General features: G+C 50.2%; 1 protein-coding gene and 1 long non-coding RNA gene across 4 annotated transcripts in view; one reads left to right on the top strand and one right to left on the bottom strand.

Annotated features, from left to right (window-relative positions):
* Positions 1–5,339, top strand: part of LOC119174065 (protein 5NUC) — a 442,987-nt gene extending 437,648 nt beyond the window's left edge. For all 3 annotated transcript variants that reach the window (XM_075896283.1, XM_037424851.2, XM_075896284.1), the window contains one exon: positions 4,800–5,339. In XM_075896283.1, the coding sequence (XP_075752398.1) occupies positions 4,800–4,972 (173 nt within the window). In that variant the 3' untranslated portion in view covers positions 4,973–5,339. The remainder of the gene's footprint in view (positions 1–4,799) is intronic.
* The window catches only part of LOC142818057 (uncharacterized), a 427,592-nt gene that overhangs the window by 384,060 nt on the left and 20,685 nt on the right, over positions 1–22,847 (bottom strand). The window lies entirely within an intron of this gene.

The raw sequence follows: 22,847 nt of genomic DNA, 5'->3' as shown, positions 1-22,847 counted from the left end.
AGCGACGGCAGAGGCCTACGACGTCCTCAATGAAAGCCTCCCCCAACAGTTAGGCGCGATTGCGCAAGCGCTATTCTGCACGGAGCTGGCGCACTGTCGGTCGGCCAAACACGTTCGCGAAGGTGGTCTTGAAAGTGGCCCAGTCGGCATTCTCAGCTTCGTGGTTGTCGAACCAGAGCTCTACTACTCCTCTGAGGTAAAAGTGGACGCGGCCAAGTTTGTCGTTTTCGTCCCACTTATTCTTGACGCTTCGTCACTCGTGCGAAGACAGCCAGTCTTCGACGTCCTGCTCATCAGTGCCGCTGAAGATTAGCGGATCTCGCTCTCTTTGGATGCCGGGACAGTGTACAGGTGAGAATGTAGGAGCGGTCTGCTATTCTATGTTGGTGGACATCGTTGATGGCCACGGTGGAGCTCGGTTGCGGAGTTCCAGGATGGAAAAGGGATCCAGCACTCTCCACCACTTGTTATTGAGCCTTTAGCAGTGAGCCCAAGACACGTTTATTGGGGAAAACGCAGAGATAAAACCAACCGACTGTCAAGCGGAGCAAGCGCAAGCAGCAACGACACTTTTCCTTCTTTCGCAAGCACTCCTGCCTGCACCATCAATGCCACACTACGAGTACTAGTGCAAGTGAGCCAAACCAACTATCCCGGATCACTGCTCTGACAACCAGATCTGGCACGAACAGAAGCCACCCTTACAGCATACTTAAACGAAAGCAGATTTTGTGGTCACATGACGCTGTCGCATCGTATCCTTGTGTTTGCACGAATACTTGTGTTCACGCTTTATCTGTGCGTGCTTTGTATTTTGTGCGCAGCTTCTTCGAAAATAAAAACTTTGTGGAATTGAACAGCCGATAGTGTGCATCGAGTTTCTCCTGCATGTGCACGCAAGTGTACTTGGAGACGTTTACTAAAACAGCAATGAGCTGCGCGTGTCTATGTCGTAAAACATGTTTATTGTAACATGATGTTATAGATTCTGCATCACCACTAGTTGCCCAGCTCTCTAACTTTAGGTTTCACTTTTTTTTCGACTTGGTGATACCGCTCTCGTTGCACAGCGGTGGTATATTTTATTTACCGACTGGCGCCAACATACTATTTGGAAAAGAATTGAACTGAAAGATAATAATAACATTATTATTATTATTATTATTAATTTTATTATTATTATTATTATTATTATTATTATTATTATTATTATTATTATTATTATTATTATTATTATTATTATTATTATTTATTATTATTATTATTATTATTATTATTATTATTATTATTATTATTATTATTATTATTATTATTATTATTATTAAAGCGACTTACCGCTGTGGGCACTAAACCAACAACTGACTGGGCCCAGAACAGTCGCTCAGGTCAGCACCTAAAGGCACATGGTTGTCACCCAATACTTGAGCAATGCACCATTTCGGAAACTTATGGAGAGTAAAGAGCCCGTGAGATGAGCCAAGCTCACCATATTCATACACACGGAAACGATAGCGTCAGTGCAGCGTCGATTTCCCTCCACCAGTGTAAAATCAGTTACTCGTTAAAAGCGAGACACTTTTGCCGATGTGCGTAACCTGATAACTAGAGGCTGGATTTATAGGCGCTAAAAATGGGTTTTATCACCAAAAATAGGTGAAAAAAAATACTGTTTTAGCCCCAGAATTGTAACTACAGGCACAATGACTTTCAAGAAAATTGAAATTTTTGAAGAAACACAAGTGGGATCAGTCTCTACAACAGAAAATCAAACAGAAATGGTTTGTTTGTGTTGGTAGACAGACGCCACTTTTTTAGCGAAGCCAATCTTTTTTTTTTATAGCACGCAGAACATTGTCTCTCATTTTATTGTCCGGCGTGGTAAGTTAAGTGTCCACCGTCGAATAAACGAGCTCCTGGGTCTCTTTTTTTCTGGCATGGCTGAAAAGAACAGCACAGGAGCAGATAGCCAGACCGCTAATAGGACAGAAGAGGGCTGTCGCCTCGTCTTGACTGGTCTAATAACACGGTATCAATATGCCTTCTGTCTCTAAAACACCTTAAAGGGTCCTTCAACAGGTCTGAAAATTTCAAGCAAGTAAGAGGAATGCATCTACTAGACACTCACGATACCATCAACTAAGATTTGCAATGCTATGCGCCCCAGAAAGGAGTAAAATGTCAGACTGAATGCCACTTAACCTTCATCTCACGGGCACATGCCTCAATATGGTGGAGGTTACGTGTACGTGTTCAACAAGAAATGATCCTGTGTACGTCAAAATAGTACGTGACACTGCGACATCTGTAGTTTGTGCAATCTGTTGCCTGAAAAAAAGTATGAATAAAAGCATTAAAACATGCAAACGGAATATCTGCGCGTTTTTTTTTTACTTTGTATCGAGTGAGATGCGACACTAAGCTGCCTCCATTTCATTTCCGTTGCTGTTTTCGCCGTTCTCGCATGGTGCCGGTGCCAGCATTCACAACGCTTCGCGTGTTTTCAGTGCACTGCCCTTAGGACATTCCTGCGGTGCGACGCTGTGTATCGTGGTAAGGATACATGATCAATGCCAGCCTCTCCAAACGTTCGTGCATACAGGGATACATCCCGAAGAAACAGGCAGTACAGTACAGAGAATGTTGAAACGACACAGCAACGCTTTTGTGCACGACCTGACAAGGGCATGTCAAGCGAATGTATGCTTGCGTGAGCGTGGTGCGTCTGCGGGTTCTGATGTCCCGGCTCCGAGTTCATTTATTATTTATTTATTTATTAGAATAACCTCAGGGCCCATAGGGCATTACAGAGGGGGTGGGTACAACATTTATAACACACAAGAAAAAAGAGACAAAATAAAGAAACAAGTGTCAGATGCGCAAATCAGGAAGGCAACATAAGTCAACTAAAAATGTATAAGTAAGAATTCAAGCACATACAAGACAAAGATAGATAATGGAAACTGCGTATAGTTACAAGCATTGCTGAGAAATTGCAGTCTTGATAACAAAGGGTCTGTTATTGTTACAATGGAAGAGGGAAGGTGGTTCCAATCGGCGGCTGTTTTCAGTAAGAAGGCTGCTGAAAAGAATTTGGTGCGGCAAAACGGAATGGCAACCTTATGCTGGTGATCAATGCGCGATGAGTGGTATGACGGTTGTGAAATGAGGTCTGGCTTCATTGATGGATTGTGAAAAAATATCTTATGAAAAAAAGTTGCTTCGTTACCGAAGAGGACATGTAAGGAATTTGGCTTGCGAAGTCTACACCGGGCGGGTGGAAAAGGTTTCAAGCTCACCTCCTCGCATCATGCTTTCGCGGCTTGTAATGCGCTAATAATCTATTTTAGGGACACAAAGCTTTTCTTTGGGCACGCAACAACTTCCAGTGTTAAGTAAAATTTTCATGACCCTAGTGAAGCGCCGTTTAAAAAGTAAATGACAAACAAAACAAAAGCCACCTTGACACCCTTTTTTTTATCGACACTCTACTTTGCCTCGATGAGACGTCACGGTTTCACATTCGTTCTTCATCGTCCTGTGGCTGCGTAGAAACACCTCCTGTTCTCTAACGTGCTAGCCGGCGCCCGGGAGATGGCGAACAGACGACGCGACGCAGATAAATGCATGTGTAGAAGCTAACTGGCCTTGCTATTGAATAGGAGGCCCTGTGGTTCTGACAAGGCTGAAAGGGACTTTTAAGATAGAGATATAGGTCGCATCCCACAGTGTTCCGAAAGCTCAATTTTGCCCTTTAACATGAACACCAGACTTCAACTGTACTCGAAACCAATATTTGATGTTAGTTAGCATTGATATAGCCACCGATTTTGAAAACAGGCGCTTACAGGCAGTTATAAATATTTAGGCAGCAACGTTAAAAATAGGCATTTATAGGCACTATAAAAACACTACAAACGCTCTTCTTGACCTCCAATTTACGCTCATGTATCAAAGTGGTCCGAGAGCAACGCATGAAACAAAGTAAGAATTTTTCTATAATCCGGTCTCTAGTGATTCCTTATTTCCTATATCTGCGCTGCTACTGTGTATTTGTTGGTCTTGTGCGCAAAGCTTCCGCATATATTTTATTATATTTCATTTCCCAGGAATAAACCAGAGGCTGTTGGTTCAGTGCCCAGTCTTTCATTCCTTCACCATCCCGTGTTTAGCGTTGTTTGTTTATGTCTTCACAGCGGAAGGCGTTTTTAAAAATACAGGGCCTTGACTGATAATCAAATCAAGAAGTTTTTTATCTGGAGCAGTGAGACTGTCCATTAAGCTCTCGAAACTTATCCAGGTTAAGACATCGTAATGGCTGAGAGATATTGGCTTCATGAGACTACCTGCAAACTGTCGGGCTGATAGATGAAAGCAGAACTTACTTGGTAGTCGTGCTGTTCCAATCAGTTGCACCTTTTTTTTTTTTCATACGCCACAAGAACGTGCAACAGACGAAGCAGATTTTGTACTGAGCTATCTAAACACTGAAAATCGGCCATTTTTCATTGACTTTCATTTTGTTATGGCTGAATATTTTTGCGGTGCAGTTTGAAACGTTGGTCAATGATGTGAAAGTATTTAGTTTGACGAGTGTGGTCGGCAGATTTTTAATCACAGTTTGAGGCCTCAAATAATGAACATGCCTAGCGTGAGGCTCTAATGAAGTGCATAAAGTATGGGGTCATTCCTTCGATGGGAAAACCGTTACACAACGCGCCCGCAAACTCTGTGCCTTTTTCCCAAAGTATGTGCGTCATGTTTTCGCTGACTGGCATGACAACATCTATTGTTCTGCGCAGGTTTCCAAGATGCCGAAATTGTGATGAAATACATGAACTCCACGTCACCAATCACTACAGCACTGGACGGTAGGGTCACCTTCCTCAAGACAAACCAGGCTTCGGATGCTTGCTTAAATCTTGCCTCCCCTTTCCTCCTCCTTCTCGTCCTAGTGGTCTTCTACCATTTATAGAGCGTTTTCTGGGGGTATGTCACTGCCACTGGGACATTCAACTGGGTTCAATTTAATGTCAGCATAAGAAAAACGGCTATGTTGGGGGCAGAGTGGACAAAAAACCTCTAGAATGGACCGAAAGGGACAGTAGGCTTGCCAGAAGGTGTGATGAGATTCTGGTGGGAATGAAAGTCCGTGATTGAGCGACACATTTAAGCATCCGTTTCACAATTCGAGTAGAGAAATCAGACAAAAAATGGTATGTCACGCAACCTAGTGGCAGACCCTTGAAGTAGAAATATGGAGTCGTGCTCTCTAGTGTACATATAGCAATGCCTGAATGCGGGCCATGTTACATACTGGAAATAAAAGTATGTATAATATAGCGGTGGACTTTTTTTGTTCTGGCCCACAGCTTGCGGCATGGGGCGCCAAACTGCTTGTTATGCAATCTCTCTCTGATTGGACGCAGGATGATAAGCAGTAGTGTGAATGCGCGCACAACCCGGAACAGGTGTCATAGAAGTGAAAAGCGCCGACCCTCACCGTCTGCCCCGAGCTGTAGTCTCCATTGATGGCATGCCGGAACGGCTAATCCAGGCAAAAAAGTACGAGTGACTGTCTCCGCCGTTAGGTCAGGAATTTGAGCAGCCTCAGACCACCTTGCGCACCTGCCTACGCACGTGAGCAAGTACACTTAACTGCGGCATGGTGGCAAAAGGTCCAATGATTCCCAAGCGAATGGTGTCGAAACATGAATGGCGGAGAGGGGATTTCCCTCACGGGGGTTTCGGTCGCCCGCCGCATTTCTCTCACGCGTGGTGACGTAGGATTTGGATGTCACCAAGCTCTTCGGTGTTCGGGTGTTTTTCGGTGCGCCCATCTGCAGGCTGAACGAGGCGGCGAAGAAGAGTCTGTTTCAGTGTCGTATATAGAGTCTCATTAAGCGGTTGTACAAGGAGTTCGCGCATTTCGTCCATTGACTGTAGCAGCAACGCTTCTAAGAGTAGCTCGTACTTGCGAATTTTTGACGTGAAACAGTGATTGAAGAACTTGTTCCCCGCTAGAATGAACCATAGTGAGAGATCGGCAAGCCATGGCTATGGTAGCGTTATACCTCCGACAACACCCGAAGAGGATACCTGGCAATATAGGTGTAACAGGATCGAGGTCGCCCGAATTTTCACTCTGCTAAACAGAAAGTGATGATCGTAGTTCGGGTGACCAGTAACAGTAGCCTCAAAAAAAATCGATCACTTTTTTCGTATTTGCCCTCGTTTCACTATACTTAAAATTAGTACTTCAAAATTTTATTGCGTAAATTAAAATGACCTTCAATTCTGTAAATATTCTTTCCCTTGAAGCTTCTTTGAACCACTGCAACAGGAACGTCTGCATTGCCGTCTGCGAATTTTTAGAGACAAGAAAGTATTTTCAATTTATAACCAATAAAACATGTTTTTGAGCTTTTTCACAATAATTTGAAGGTAATACATAATAAGTTTCTATGCTAATATAAACTTTATATGACCGATTATTTGCTTTCTTTCATTAAACTTTCATTTTGCTATATTAACCGCCTGTTTAAATGGTCAATCTCTCACCACTTGCAAAGGGTCAACCAACCGGCCAACCATCCCTACTCTATTTGGTGCTACTTGCGTGGTAAACGCAGGTGCGTGCTGAGGAGTGGCCCTGCCTCCACTGCAGTTCATAGTTGACTATAGTTGGCAATTGGTGGAACATTCCAGCGACCATAACGCTGCGTATACGCGCCACGTGCACGCATAAGCAGGAGGCCACCGTGCACAAACGTGATCCGCTCTCGCACTCACTTGATGTGTGTTCTACACTTGCAATGTTCCACGGCCTTTCCCGCGTTGTCATGGCCGTGATTAGACACTCAGGCCTTGTTGGAAACGGGGGTTTACCATTATCCTATTGCTGGTATTTGTCATTGAGTCGTTGGGACTTTGCTGTTATTGGCCCAAAAGACTCGGGAGGAAACCGCCGAGCGTGAAGAGACTGACGAGGAGAACTGTACACAGGTTTGTGGCACAGGCGAGAGTTTCACCACATCACGAACATCTAGACGAACATGTCGTCCTACATCGTGAGGACCTCGTCGAGGGTTCTCGCAGGAACCCACTGCGGCTTCTTATCCAGAGTACCCTTTTCCTCACCCTTAATTGGGGGAATGGCTTTGCACTTCACTGTCCAACCACCAAAAACACATCACTTTCAACGGTGCCACCACATTCACTCTCCAGCGCCAACAGAGAGAGAGAGAGAAGAAACCTTTATTGAAGAATGTATATACAAAGAGCCAATTGTTGGGTGGGGCCCTCACTCCAGGGCTCCATGGGCTTGCGCGATCCTGCGAGCCCGCTGGACCAGCTGTTGCTGTTCTGGCCAATGTAAGCTGAGCAGTGGAGATTCCCAAGAAAAGGGGTGATGTTTGCGATAGGAGGAACCCTGTGGAGCACAGCATTCCCATGTATAGTGGTATACTGTCGGTGCAGAGCCACAGAAGGGGCAGTTGGAGGGGTACATAGATGAAAATTAGCATGCGTAAGCACAGAAATGAATTGGTCCGCAGCTGCCGCCAAGCGGCAGCATTTGCTCTGTTAAGTGAAAGATGAGAATATGTATAACACCTCGGTCGGTAGTAATCAAGCATCGTGTGGTAGTATGGTGGTCCTGTTGAAGCTTAGTCTGCGTTGGACAGTTCTTCTAATAGTTCCCGGTCGGTCAGACCTTGGGCAATCACATGAATGCATTCGTACCATAGAGAGAGGCGCGTCCGAGAGTCCAGACGATACACACCAGGCGTAATGCGGACGGCGAGACAGCAGAAAGATTATGTGCGTACGAACAACCACAAGTCCCTGAGTGAAGGCACAGCAAGCAGCTTGTGAATATGCCACTATATGGTGACATGAGAGTCATGTGACAATGCAGTAGCATGAACAATTGCCAGAGCGAGAGCACCCTCTTCTGCAGAACTACTGTCCATAGTATATAGTGTGGCAGACGCCACGAGGGCGTGTGTCATCTATGACGGCTAACCAGAGGGCTGGATCCTCTGGGCAGCGTGCAGCATCAGTGTAGAGGGCTTGTAAATATGTGGTACCATCACCAAAGACCCATGTCATAGCTTGAACTCGTGCACGTCCACGACCGGCGTGGGGGTGAGAATTCATGTTGCATAGAATCGGAGCCACGTTGGTGAGAGCACTAAGAGTAGGTGCAGGTATATGTTGCGGTACTTGTGTGAGTTTCGTAGGAATGGCAAACGAGAGAAAATGGCACAGCCCTGACGAGTCTGCCTCAGCCGTTGGAGTCAACTATTGTGCTGGGCCTTCAGCAGTTCTGTTACAGTGCTCTGAACACCGAGTTGAAGGAGGCGTTGCGTAGGTGCGTGTGAAGGCAAGCAGAGAATCGCCTTCTCAGCTGTCTGTGGGCGGATGTCCATCTATTTGAATTGAGCCGATTTCAGTTTATGTTAGCGAAGGTGATAAGTGAGCCGACCAACTATGAGTGCTTGTGATAAGCAAAGATCCCTCTCACAGAGGCCTCTCCTGTGCTTCGTGATGCGGTGGATCATGTGTGTAATTAGAGTTATCTGTTGAGTCAGAAGGTGCGTAGTATGCGAGCCTTTGCTATTAGACTGAGGGCAGAGGCCCAAAATACGAAGTCGAGGTACCTGAGGGATAGGACGGCCATCAACGAACAGTCAAACGTCAGGGGGATTGCTGGTTTTGCGGTGCCACTTGTACACCAGTAACAACTCCGACTTCTCAACTGAACACGTAGGGCTGCTGGCAGCAGCATAGTGGTTAACGCATAGTGGAACAATGGAAGCAGCTTCCCGGAGGGTATCCTGAGTAGTTCTGTCTGCACCTTTGGTTGCCCAAATTGTAATATCATCTGCATAAATGGCATACTGAACGTCGGAAACCTGTTGTAGTAACGGAGGGAGTTTAGCCATAAGTAGATTGAACAATGTAGGTGAAAGAACTGAGCCTTGAGATGTTCCTCTGCCTACAAGACAAATTACGTCTGACAGGAGGTCTCCAATTCTAATGGTGACCGTGCATTCAGAAAGATAGGAACTGACGTATTTGTGGATACGCGAACCGCAATGAGAGTAACCAAGGTTGTCAAAAATTAGGTCATGAGAGACGTTGTCAAAAGCATCCTGCGAATTTGGGGCCAGAATATCACGAACCTAACTTGATGTGGGGCTATCCAACACATCTTCCTTAAGCTGTAGTAATACGTCCTATGTGAGATCAAGGACGGAAGCCGAAGAGTGTGTCCGGAAAAAAGTTGGTGTCTTCGAGAAACGGCTGCAGCCGAGAGAGCGCAACGCGTTCAAAGGGTTTAGCTACACATGAAGGTAGAGATATGGGTCTAAGATTGTGGAGGGATAGTGGCTTGCCAGGCTTTGAGATTAGTGTAATTTCTTCGTGTCGCCAGTCCTGTGGTAGCGTGCCGCTATTGCAGTGCTCGTTGTAAAAAGAGGGTAAATGTTTGATGGCCTGGTCATCTAAATTACGCAAAAGTGTGTACGTAATCCCATCAGCTCCGGGTGCTGAGTTCAGCTGTGTTACGCAAGGCCACCCTAACCTCGGCTTCTCCAGTGTTCTCATTAAGAGGGTGTATCATGTACGTGCGGGTATTCGCAATAGGCATAACAAGCGCCTGTGGACAAACATTGTTGCTGTAAGGTGTGTAGTAGTGTGGTATCGTCGAGCCCTCATATGTGGATAATGGTGTGGCTTGTGTTAGCAGCGTGTGATTTTGTTTGCGTGGAATTTAGAAGAGCGCGGAGTATACGCCAAGTTCTTATGTACTTAGTGTGCCATTGAAGTGATCACAGAAGTCATGCCGATTTTTGCTTGCGAGGGTGTTCGCATAGGCATGTGCATAAGTGGGTAGTTCGGCAATGAGGAGACGAAGCTTTCGGTTGTGCTTGTGCCACCGCCATGTCAAGCTTGTGTGTGTATTCCAGAGGAGCGACAGATGCTAGTCCCCTTCCGGCATCTCCATTGTCCCAGTGATTCGTTTTGTAGCTGTCTTAAAATCGGGCTCAGGCTGTGTGATCCAAGCCTCAAGGGAGGGAAAGTCTTGTTGGGTGATGGGCGTACGATGACGACTAAATTTATCCTATTTTGTTATTTTTATTATTTGTTTTGGGGTGCGAATAGCTCCTACTTGGAGCTCTGTGGTTAATATATGGTTATCAGTAGAGGGTGGATATATAGGCACTAAAAACCAGGTTTTAGGCGCTAAGAATTGGCGGGGAAAACACTCTTTTAAGCCCCGAGAATCGTGAATATAGGCAAAATAAACATCGACTAAATTCAAATTCTCGAAAAAATATGTGTAAGATCTTTACCTAGGACAAGAAAGCAAACAAGATTGTTTTAGTTTATGCTGGTGTAAAGGCGCCAATAGTTTAGCATAGCCATGTAATTTTTTCCCGCATGGATTGCAGAATACGGTCTCTCCTTTCCTAGCCCAGCATGGGGAGTTTAGGGTTAACCAACGAATAAGCACATTCCTGGGTCAGCTTTTCAGCATGGTTGAGAAGGGCCACACAGGAGCAAGTAGTCATAGCGCTAATAGGCTGGAAAGGCCTTTTTGCTTTGTAATACCTTGGTGTAACGACACATTGTCGATTTCTCTTCTGTCTGTAAGCTCCTCAAAAGGCCCTTCACCAGGTTTGGGAATTTCAAGCAGGCAAGGGGAATGCATGCAGTGGGTGCTCCCATCAGATGTGCTAAGATTTGCAATGCTATGCGCCTCGGAAAAGAGGTGAAATGTCAGAATGAATCCCGCTTAACCTTTATCTGAGGGCGCGCGCCCAGCATGTTGGAGGTGACGTGTACAAGGAATGGTCCTGCGTACGTCCAAGTAGTACGTGACGCTGCGACAATAATTCCAGGGGACGTGTGTCCTCTCTGCTCTCAGTTGCCTGAATAGAATTATGAAGGTTGACATAAATATCAAAACATGCGAACGAAATCTAAACATGCACGGTTTTCTTTCTTTTTAAAAAAACTTCCTATCGAGTGCGATGTGAGGCTAAGCTGTCTCCATTTCGTTTGCGTTGACGTTCTCGCCGTTCTCACCTTACGGGTGCCAGCATTGAAAACGCTTCGCGTGCTTTTGGTGCACCACCCTTAGGGAAGTTCCTGCACTGCGACGCTCTGTATTGTGGTAAGGATACACGATCAATGCCAGCCTTGCAAACGTGCGTGCATACAGGGATACACCGACAGAAACAGTCAATACAGTACATAGAATGTCGAAACGACAGAACACTGCTTCTGTGCGCAACCTGGCAAGGGAATGTCATGCGAGTGTAACCTTGCGTGCGGATGACGTGTTCATGCGTCTGCGTCGTGTGATCTTCCGGCTTCAAATTGTTCCGGTACAAAAGAAGGCATGCAATAAATTTGCCTACACCGGGCGAGTGGAAAAGGTTTCAAACTCACCTCCTCTCATCATGATTTAGGAGCTTGTAATGAACCAATTGAAAATTAGAGTGGTGTAAATGTTTCCATTGGACGCACCACAACCTCCAGTGTCTAAGTGAAAGTTCTCATGTGACCTATAGTTATGTGCCGTTGAAGAAGTAAATGACAAACAAAACTAAAACAAGGCGGACATCTTTTTATTGCGAGAGCCATTGTATGGACACTCTCGACTGGATTTTGCCACCGGCGTAGGCATCCCTGTCACCCCCTGTATATATATATATATATATATATATATATATATATATATATATATATATATATATATATATATATATATATAAAACCTCGTGTAAAAACGCCAGTTTCGGCGGGCAACGCATCACATGTGGGCTTGAAGGGAGGCCACCGCATGACAACCCCGCAAAGTGCGATGAAGCGTTTTGCAGCTGCATCGAGGCTCCCCCGGCTACCGAGGCACTACATACAAATTATCGTCAGGCCGAGGAACGGACTAGGCGTCAGAAAAGTAAGCCAAGTAAAGCTTGCATAGGATATTGCTATGGTGGCTGCTCTAGCCCCAACACAGACCGAAGGGGACATCGTTTGCCCAAACATCGCCCAGAGCATTTTCCTCATTTCCACAACGGAGCAGAGGAACGCATACGCCTACGCAGGGATCCAGCAAATCCCGAGAAGTGAAGGAATGTATCATGTGGTGGCATATATGGCAGCTCCCGATAACCCCTGTAAAGGAATAATTCAAGGAGTGGACGTAGACATTCAACGAATTATTGTCAACCAGCAAAATCTGGAGTCCCTAAAAGCAAAAAGAATCAATAAAGCTACCACGGTGGTAGTGCTTTTCGGCGGCTTGATGGTGCCCAACTGCGTCATGTGTCGCATTAGCTTGCTGCGCGTCACGCTCTACAAGCGCCAAATGACGTGTAGTACGCGTGTGGAGGCCTAGGACACAGAGGCGACGTTTGTCTCGACCACAAAAAGAAGGTGTGTGGGAGCTGTGGGCTCACCTCCCCAGCCGACTATCAGCAGTGGTTGCCAAAATGTGCCCTTTGCATCGGACCACATCATACGGCGGAGAAAACGTGCAAAGAACGCTTTCAAGTTCCTTACGTCGTGCCAGGGAGAAGACGACGGCACCAAACACGCAGAAGAAAGACTCAACAAAAGTTGTCCCAGGAGAGCCGGTCACGGGATTCCAGCGTGTCAAGTGGTCCGAAGCGGGGGCTTTCCGTCACGCCAGGTGGCAGCCGGAGCAGCCGCTTTAGGGACCGCGCTCAATCCTGGGGGCGGATCTAGAAAGAGCCTACCTGGGGAGATCGAGCAAAGCTGAAGCCAGCGTCGCTGCTACCTCTGATGGCAGCGACGCTGGCTTTAGTTTTAATCGATCTCCCCAGGTAGGCTCCAGAGGTAGCAGTGACGCTGGCTTTAGTTTTGCGTGATCTCCCCAGGTAGGCTCTTCAACTCGGGCTCATTTGCCAGGGCATAGGGAAGACGCCAGGGTACATATAAGTTGATACAAGAGAACGCTTACCTTAAGTCAGAACTTCAACAGATGAGGGATGACCTCGGCTCGTTTCACAAGCGTTGCTCCTCGCATTGTGACACACAGCTTATACACCCACCAGGAGACACGCAGGCGGGCACGGGTAAGCCTAGGGCCTCACCTGCCGAAGCGGAGTGGGATGCTATGGAAACCGAGTCTAACAACAAGGCTTTAGAAAGTATCCAGCAATCGATCAAACAACCTACCACCCTACTTCAAAGGCCGCCAGTTTTTGAAAGTACGCAGGCAAGGCTAGCTACGGGTAGCTCGCCTTCGACACGCCCGGACAAGGCACAGTGACCTGCAGGCGCATAACCGCCAACATGACAAGAGACCGGCTAAGCCAGAGTGGTAATCATGGCGGGCAACACTAGTAAGGTGGTCGCGTGGCAGTGGAACTCTGCCAGTTTCAAAAGACGCAGGGCTCCACTTCTGCACTTTGTTGCTTCTCAGGTGGTCAAACCGCACGTGATTACGCTACAGGATTCTCTGGTGAAGGAAGACAACGTGATTAGAAAGAAAAGCGCGAATGTAGTTGAAAATCATCTGCACATAGCCTGTAGTAGAAAGATTAGCGAGAATTCTACTATGTTTAACATTATCAGACGCGCCTCGAAGATCGAGAGTAGTACATATTTGTCAAAGTGGCTCATAGTAGTGGGTTCTATAATATCGTGTTGGAGCTGGGCATCCTGTGCCGACAGATGCGGGCGAAAGCCAAACATCGCGTCGGCAAAGGTTCCCCTGGACTCCAGGTAGGATTAAAGGCGTTCGTGGACCATAGTTTCCACAAGATTGCCGGCGCAAGATGTGAGAGAGATGGGCCTCAGGACCTCAATGCTAACCGGCTTACCTGGCTTGGGGATGAATGTGACCATTGAAGTGATCCATTCTGCTGGAAGCGGTGAGCCATCCCATGCAATGTTGATGAGGACGAGCAGCGATAAAATAACCTGGTCGGGAAGATCAGCTAGGAGCGATAATATGATTCCATCCCGACCAGGAGTCGTGCCCCGTCGCATTTTCCCCAGCGCTGCCCACAGGGCGGGGAGCGTGTGAGCGAGAATAAGTGTACTCTGGCCCAACGGGGTCGACCTTACGACATATGTGTCGGTCACCGAGGTCCCGCGCGAGTTGGTCCGTCGTGCGCTGATATGAATGCAAAGCGTGACTCAATTGATGCTGTGTTTCTTCACGCGTTGAGAATGGGTCCAGAAGGCTCTGAAAGAGTCACCACGTGCTCTTGGAGCCCATCTAACCTGCTGCCTTTGGGCAGGTGCCGGTTCAATTTGAGTCTGCAAGCTGCACAGAACATGCAGCCGCTTCTGCAACGAGGGCCTCAATGCGGGACCGGAGTTTACGGTTTATCTTGTTTCGCTTCCAATGGCGTATTAAGCCGAGTATCCCAAAGATGCCAGAGCATCCCTGAGATGTAGGAGATGTGAGTCGATAGAGGGAGTCACGTTAGTTGTAGCAAGTGTCTGATTATACGCTCGTTGCGTACGAAGGGTTATACGCTCGTTGCGGATTCGCTTGAGGTAGGAATCGGGGGGAAGGGTTGCCTCCTGAACTTGGTCCAGCCTGGCCCCAGTGTTGGCACAATTCCTGGCGCGATGTGAAGGTAATACGCAGCAGAAAATAATTACTACCTAGAGTTTCGTTGGGATTCTCCCACGTAGCATCGCGGTGGTTACAAGTGAGAGATAAATCGGGGCAAGTATCACGCGACACCGAATTACCAAAACGTGTGGGATGTGCCGGATCAGTGAGCAACGTGAGACTGAGCGAGGAGATGATGTCCCTAAGTTGTCGGCCTTGGGTCTTTCCATAGTCGTAGCCCCAGTGAGGGCTTGAGGCCTTGAAGTTTCCAACTATCACAAGGGGCTGACGGGCCGCTCTACGCAGCGCCTGATGAAATAGTTGCGCGAAGGACACCCCTGAAACATGTGGGGGCAGTACACGTTCAAAATATGAATCGACGGTTGTCCCCTTCGCTGAGGGAGCACTGAAACCATACAGTGGTCGTACGGCAGGTCCAGATCGAGATAGATCTCAATGGCCGTGTACACGTTATGCACGAGCATGGGAGGGGTGGCGTCACTTATGTGGGGGCAGTATCTGGAAAGGGCCGATGTAGGGCCAGATTAGCCAGATTCCTGGAGTGCCAAGATGGCTGGCTGAGAGCAGAGAGATTGAAGAAAGAGATAAAGCTGTGCGCGTTTTGCCTGTTCCCGAAACCACTGGAGTTCCACTGTATGATTTCGAATTTTGAAGGTGGCTATGAATGGAGTGAACGTTTGGTAGTCATCATGAATGTCCTAGATTTTAAATACCCTCCTTTATGTCCTGTTCAGAGCTACAAGAAACACGAAAAGGTATGAAAACCGAGTCAGGGGTCGTGGTGGCTGTGGCCCCCTTGCGGTGCCATTGGGCAGAACCGGTACTAATTAGTGAAGGAGAACGGGACCACGATGTTTTGGATTTCAACTGAGTGTCGCCCAGGCCTGCATGGCTTGCACTACCTCAGCCACTATGCGTTGCACGAAAAACTTGGAGATATGGTAGAGGAGAAGATTTTCAAAGCGGGTAACGCACTCCTCAAGTGACCAGTTGGATCTAAAGGCAGTGGATCCGGAGGTTCTCCAGAAGCCACCGGTGCCCCCGAAAAGGGTGCAGCAGCTGTGGGAGACGTCGGGGTGTTCGGTTTGGGCACAGCCTGACGGCTAAGCTTGGAGGTGGTGGCTGGAGTGGCCGTCTGAGCAAAGACGGCGGGGCCGGACGCTTGCGGAGTGCGCTGTTGCATGAATGGAACTTGTTTGGTCAATACGGCCCCATCAGTGAACACTTGCGGCCTTCCGGCAAGGTCCCCCTACATTGGCGCCACAGCATCCGGCGTCGTGGCACTGAGCGGGGTGTGTCGCTTTGGTAGGACTCTCGGCGAGCGCAGATTCACTTGAAGGGGCGCTCCCCAGTGAGGCAGCGTCCAGCGCAAAGGGCGCGCGGGATCGTCAACCACAACGCCATCGTAGACGTGCAGGAGTTGGCCGACACGGGAATTTTGCACAGAACATAACCACGCGAACTGCGGGCAGCATTGGTGTCCGGTGGAGACGTTTCAAGTGGCGCAGAGCGCGCAGGACCACCGTGAGGGACGCAGGCCACGCGCGAGCTTTCTCGAGTGCCTCGGCCACACGAGAGCTTCGAGACATTCCGGACACATGCGGATGGCGCGGCGGTGGTCTTGGTATATGAGTCGCCACTGTGGTCCTTGGAGTTCGCAGATCGGCAGTTCGTAGTGCGTGGTAGATAGAGCCATCGCCTCGTATATAGTGCAGGTGAATGCAGCGGGGCAGCCATTACCACGGACAAGTACACGGCGCACAGCCGATTCCGCGCGACACATCGTCTGGCGTACGCGCCACACCGCTGAAAACCATAGCAGGCGATTGTCTATTGTGAGGCCGAGGTAGCGGACGTCGCTAGCCAAACTATCAACGCACCATCTAGCTGAAGGCACGGGTGACGTCGTCGGGCCTCAGCACGAGGGTGAACGACGAGGGCCTTGGTTTTCGGTGCCGAGATCGTGAGGCCGATGCTTCTAACGAAATTGACTACACATTGGAGGGCCTCCTGCATACAGGTGCGCACCGCTGAGCACATACGAGTTGGTCCACGCACATAAAGAGTGACGTCGTCTGCGTGCACAGTCGAGCGCACAAGGAACACAGCCGTTTCTTGAAGGCACTTGGTGAGCGGCGAGGGTACCAAATTAAACAAAAACGGGCTGGGGACGCTGTCCTGTGGGACGCCGCAACTGACGGACCGCAGCGCATTTGTCACCCCGCCTACACGCACAGTAAACGTCCGGTCAGTGAGGAGGGCGTTAACATAGTTCAAGAGTTTTCTCTTCACACCGAGGGCGTGCCCAGCACTGGTGATGAACGCGTGGGGGGGGCGAGTCAGACGCCGACTGTATGTCAAGGAGAAGTACAATAGCCATTTCTCCATTGTGTAGGGCTTGCTTGAGGGTGCTCATGATCATGGTGATGCAGTCGGCTGTCAGTACTGATGCCGGAATCTGCACTGTTCTAGTGGGACTGTTCTGGTGGGAAGGTGTTGCGAGCATCCGAGATTTACAGGAGTCGATAAAGGGCCCTTTCTTCCATGTTTTGCCCGCCACTGTAGTAAGGGAGATGGGTCTATACGGCTTGATGGAGTGTGGCAATTTGCCTTGCTTGAGGACAGGGATCACAGTAGCGGAGTGTCACTGATCCAGGAGGACAGCACTGGAGAGAAAAATGTTGAATGCACCCAGTACGAAAAGGTGCTTGGAGGCGTCCAGGTTCCTGGGCATTTGATGTGTGATTCTGCCCGCAGACCAGGAGCGCTGCGCTTGCGCCTCTTGAGGAGAACCCAATCCAACGTCCTCGCAGAGAGAGCGAATGTCAACTGACGTGGCGGGTTCCACTGGAGGGAAGGTGAACGAGCCAGTTGGCACAACACTGCTAACACTCCCTGTACTCGGAGAAGGGGTCACGAATGAAGACGTGTGTGAAAGTGATTCTTAAAAAAAAGAAGGCAAAAGTAAGCCCCACAACTGTCTGCATCATAGTGCGACACCTAAACAGTGGCTCACGAGGGATGGAGGTAAGGAGGCATCAAAATGATTTAGGAGGATTAAAAGGAATTGGGATAGAGATAGGGGCAGGGACAGGGAGACCACATACAGATGTAAGGAGAGGATAGAGAAAGCTGAACATGGTCACAGGAGTCCGACGACGGGGCACCACTCAGCGAGAGCTTCACGATGTCAGGAGATGGCGGAGGGCAAGCCGGTCGGCCAGAGCTGTGCTGTCGTTGGCGATCGCGTGGGCACAACCGGTTGGCACGAAATCCAGCGAGCGAGTCCCAAATGAAGACGTAAGCAGTTCAGCAAAGTTCCTTCTCAGTGATGCCCTGCACAATAGCCATTGCGAAGACGCTTCCCGCCAGTGTGTTCGTAAAGGTACGAACACGCTGGCGGGAAGCATGCCGCCGTGGCATGACGCGCGTCTTCGCTGCCGCGCGGCGAAAAGCGGCAGCTGGCCATACCTGCGGAAGTCACGTGACAACAGTCTTGAGGTCTAGAGCGGTCTCGAAGCGGCTCGCGAGATTTCGCGCGCTTTTTTGTCGTCTGTTTTGAGCTCTCTGACTTTCCGGTGTAATCTGGCGGACAATGGCAGACTACGGTGATCTCCTCGCAACCCTCAACATTATCGTGATGACGTGTCTGCTGTTGCTTCGGCGTCACCGCTCTCGAATTGCGCCGCGAAGATATTTGGTCAATCTGCTTTGGAGGTACCGATATATAGGTGGTTATAAAAGAAGAAAAGAAAAGTGCCGACCCGTAACTGTCTCTCCTTACAAGGACACCTCAACAGGTCAGCATAGGAATAGGGTATGGGGAATAAGAGATATAGGTAGGGAAAGATTGGAACAGAGAAAAAAAAGAGAGGCGAGGGTCATTCGATCTGCTTCCCGCAACGGACTCACAAACCCTCCCGCGCCCTGCGCAGCTGACTAAGAAAGCTCCCGAGCGCCGGAGAGGTATCATCATCGAGAGGAGGACAACGGGTTGGATTGGCGCGTCGTAGAAAGCACGCGAAGCACTCGCCGAAGCGCGTAATGTCTGTACGGAAAAAAATTGTGGTCCGTAGCACTCACTAATACGAGTCCAGTGGACCTCGATGGGGAGGCACTAATGTTCCTTCAGTTCACAAGCGCTCAAATAGCGCATAAGCCTTGAGGAAGGCGATGAGGGCAGCTTGCGCGCGCTTCACCAGACATGCGTGCGCACGGGGAAAGAGAATCACGTCAACAGTGCTGGTGGAGAGTCCCAGTTTGCTGTAAGCATCGAAAAGTGATCTGCGCATGTCCGAATACTCCTCACACTTGAAGATAATGTGATGGAGTGTTTCGGGCTGCGGGCAATGACGGCAGTTTGGGTCTCCCCGTCCCGACTGTCTGTGAACCCGTTCCGCCGTGCGGTAGCAGCCGATGAGCAGGCGGAGAAGGAGGGCACGCTCCTCTCTCGAAAATCCAGTTTTCGGGAGTGGGCGTGGTGGCTGCCCTGCCGCAACTCGTGGGTCCGGGTGGCGAGCGGTGACGGAGCACCGTGTGCGAAGCCGCGCTACGTCGAATGTGCTCACTGCTGTAGTCACAGGGGTTCCCAGAAAGTGCGCTTTCTTGGCGAGCTCGTTGGCCGCTTCGTTGCCGGATATTCCAACATGCGCCAGTATTCATTGCAGCACAAGATCACACCCGTGGTCCTGCACTGCTTTGAGCTTTCGCGTGATGCGCGTTGCAACTGGAGGTGTGTAGCAGCTTGGGCTAGTTGGTATGGCATGACGAGAGTTATAGCGCGAGAACAAAACGACGACACAGAGACAAGAAGGACACGAAAGACACGAGCGCTCACGGGCGCTCGTGTCTTTCGTGTCCTTCTTGTCTCTGTGTCGTCGTTTTGTTCTCGCGCTATAACTATCGTCAGGCAACTGGAGGTCTGCGGGAGTCCTGCACGAGTAGTTGGAGAGCAGCACCTGAGTCCGAGAGAACGGCAGCCAACGTAACTCTCAGTTGGAGGAGGGCATCAGCGGTGAAGTCAAGCGCGAAGAGTTCGGCTATCGTCGACGATGCCTCGCAGGTGAGGCGGCACTGATTGTGAAGCTCCAGCGAAGGCACCACACACGCAGCCACGGCACAACTGTCGGTCAACACTGAACCGTCAGTAAAGACGAGGAGTTGCCCCGCGAGAAGTTCATCGAAAGTGGCGGTAGTTTCGTGCCGAAACGCACACACTGGCGTCGTCCGCTTGCTTGCCACTCCCGGTAGCTGTGTCCGTATCTTGAGAGGGCGATGGTGGCAGGGCGGGGCACTATAGTCATTCACATCTGGTGAGCTCGGGACAAGGGCGTAGAATGCCGCAGCGCACTGCCCCATCCGTGAGTGCGGAAGTTAGGAGAGCCAAAATACCAGCTGCTGTCCGTGGCGCGAGCGTTTCATACGCTCTATGTGATTTAGTGCTCGAAGATCAGCCTGGAGTGACAGTGGCATGTCTCCCGCCTCAGCGAGTGTTGGACCGATTTGAGATTATCTGGGCAAGCTGAAAAACTGGCGAATCGCGATACGATGCGCTGCGTCCAGTGTCTCCCAGTTGGAACGCGTAAGCGCCGCGAGAGGAAGGCCGTACAAAATGCGCGCCACAGCCATTCCGTTGTAGATGTGGAGAGCTAGGGATGGTGTGCGTCCATTGCCACGAGCAAGGAGCGCTCGAGCTGCGCAGGCGACCCTTCGCGCGTTTCGAAGCTGGTCGCTGACCGCTGGTGACCAGTTGAGGCGTTGGTCCAGCTGCACTCCGAGGTAGGTCACTCGTCTCTTCCAAGGGATGGGGATTGTTTGGAGAGTGAACTTCGGTGTGTAGCGCTGGGCGCCATAACTGGGGTGCAGCAGCATCGCCTGCGTCTTCGCCGGTGAAAGCGTCATCCCCTGCCCGTGATGAACGCGTCAATAGAATCCAGGACGGTTTGGACACTGGTACGAATACACCGGCCACTGGGCACAGGTCCCGTCGTGAACACCGCAATGTCGTCCGCGTAGACCGCCACGCGCACATCACAGGGAAGAGCACGCAGAATGTAATGGTCGGTGTCAGCCACGGCGAGACTGAACAAGGGGCAGTCCGAAGACCTGCTTGGTCTTCGGACTGCAGTATGTCTTAAATAAATAATAAATAGGTACACTACCCTGCGGAACACCGACACTCACGGGACGTGGCTCACTCAGGACTCCACCGACGCGCACACGCATGGTTCTGCCGCCGAAAAAGGAAGCGATGTACGTGAAGAGGAGACTGGTCACTCCGAGATCACGCACCGCGTTCAGGATGGTGGGGTGTGACAGGGAGTCGAATGCCACCTTGATGTCTAACAGGATGAGGTACCCGGCCTCTCCTTTGTGCTGTGCCTCCTCTAGCGTTGCGATGACGTCGGCAAGGGCGTCGGCAGTGGCACGCAAACGGCGGAAGCCACACTGCGAAGGCGAGAAAACATCCAGTGCCTCGGCAATCCAATAAAGTCTCCTCAGTCCCATGGCCTCGAAGAGCTTGCCCGCTGCGGAGGTAAGGGAAACGGGGCGATAGGACGCTGGCTCCGAGGCGGGTTCGCCCTTCTTGAGCACAGGGATGACGATGGCTTCGCGCCAGTCTTGCGACACTAACCTCGTGCGCCACACGTCGTTGTAGGCGGCCAAGAGCACTGGGAGCTGTGACTGATCGATGTTGCGAAGCATCTGGTATGTCACGCCGTCAGCTCCGGGCGCTGAGCGCCGTTTGCGCGGCGCCAAAGCCAGGCGCAACTCCCCGAGAGTGAAATCATCAGTGCATAAAGCGCGTACTTGATTGCGAATGCCGGTGGGGAGGAAAAAGCGGCGAGGTTTGTATTACTCTCGGCGGTGGTGCAGCGGGAGTTGGGGAACCTCGGGCAAACTTTCGGTAGCGCTGAGGTGGAGGGTGTCAGCCAGTAGCTCGGCCAATTGCTGGTAAGTGAGACAATGTGAAACAGCAATGGCGAGGGCTGGAAAACGTAGTTCAACGGGGCAGAGGACGGCACTGAATATTCTCCACGCACGCGCGGAGCGTTGCGTATTGTCCAGCGTGACGCATAGACTGCCCCAGGAGCGGTCGCGTCTTTGCCGTGCGTGTCGGCGACACACGGAGTCAAGGCGATTATAAAGTGTCCAGTGCTTCTTGCGGTCGCTTTTAGTCGCACGGCGCTGGAGCCACCGGCGAGCCGCGCGTAGATTAAGAAGTTGTATGTCTGGAACTGGTGTTTTCACTGGCACTGTGCACATGCCCGCGGCCGCTTCGACGCAGCGGGCGACATGCGAGAAGTAGGCGACACCGGAAGGTGGACAGACAGCCGAGAGTTGCCAAAAACACAGCCAGTCAGTGACAGTGTATGTGCGCGTGCCCGCGCGGCGCCGATGAAGTGGCTCTAGCTGGAGAGGGTAATGATCTGAGTTCCACGTGTCTGCCTCCCTCTTCCATTCGTACCGGCAATGGTCACTGACAAGTGAGAGGTCTATGGTGCTGCTCTTTACGCCGCGACGGACGAAATTCGGACAGCCCGTATTTATAATAAGCAAGCGTGTCCCAGCAATGGTATCCAACAGGTCTCTGCCTCTGTAGTCTATGTGGTCACTCCCCCAAGCGGTATGGTGCGAGTTGAAGTCTCCACAAATCACACAATCACCTTGTAGGCGTCGCACCAAACGGGTCACGAATGCCGTGTCCCACCTGTGGACAAGATGGACATAAACACACGCCACTGTCGTGTCGCACTGCCCGAGGCGCACTTTAGCCGCCACACACTCAACCTCACTGCACAAGGTGTCAGAAACATCAACAGTGGAATGTGCGAGTCCATTGCGCCCGTAGATGGAGGCGTAAGAGCGGGCGGGAGGATGTGTGGGGTCGCAGCACACATCTAAGTCGCAATCGCGCACTTGACACCTCGTTGCACAACGGTAGCCCGAGTAACCAGTAAGTCTACATTCGCTTCCGCGTACGTAAGCCTCCTGTAGTGTGACGATGTCGTACTTGTTGAGCCGCAAGTACTCAGCGAGCTCACTGTGACGGTGGTGCAAAGAATGACAGTTTCACTGAAGGATGCGCGGCCGCCGTGCACAGCTTTTACAGGCCATGCTGTGTCAGAGCTTGTTGCGTAACCAGCGCTGCTATGCAGAGCGGGCGAACCGGACAGTCGCGTGGGAGGAAGTCCAATGCGGCACGAACTGCGGCCGC

The sequence above is a fragment of the Rhipicephalus microplus genome, chromosome 5, assembly GCF_043290135.1.
Source record: "Rhipicephalus microplus isolate Deutch F79 chromosome 5, USDA_Rmic, whole genome shotgun sequence".
In the NCBI taxonomy this organism is placed as follows: domain Eukaryota; kingdom Metazoa; phylum Arthropoda; class Arachnida; order Ixodida; family Ixodidae; genus Rhipicephalus; species Rhipicephalus microplus.
This window is presented reverse-complemented; position numbering and strand designations above follow the sequence as displayed.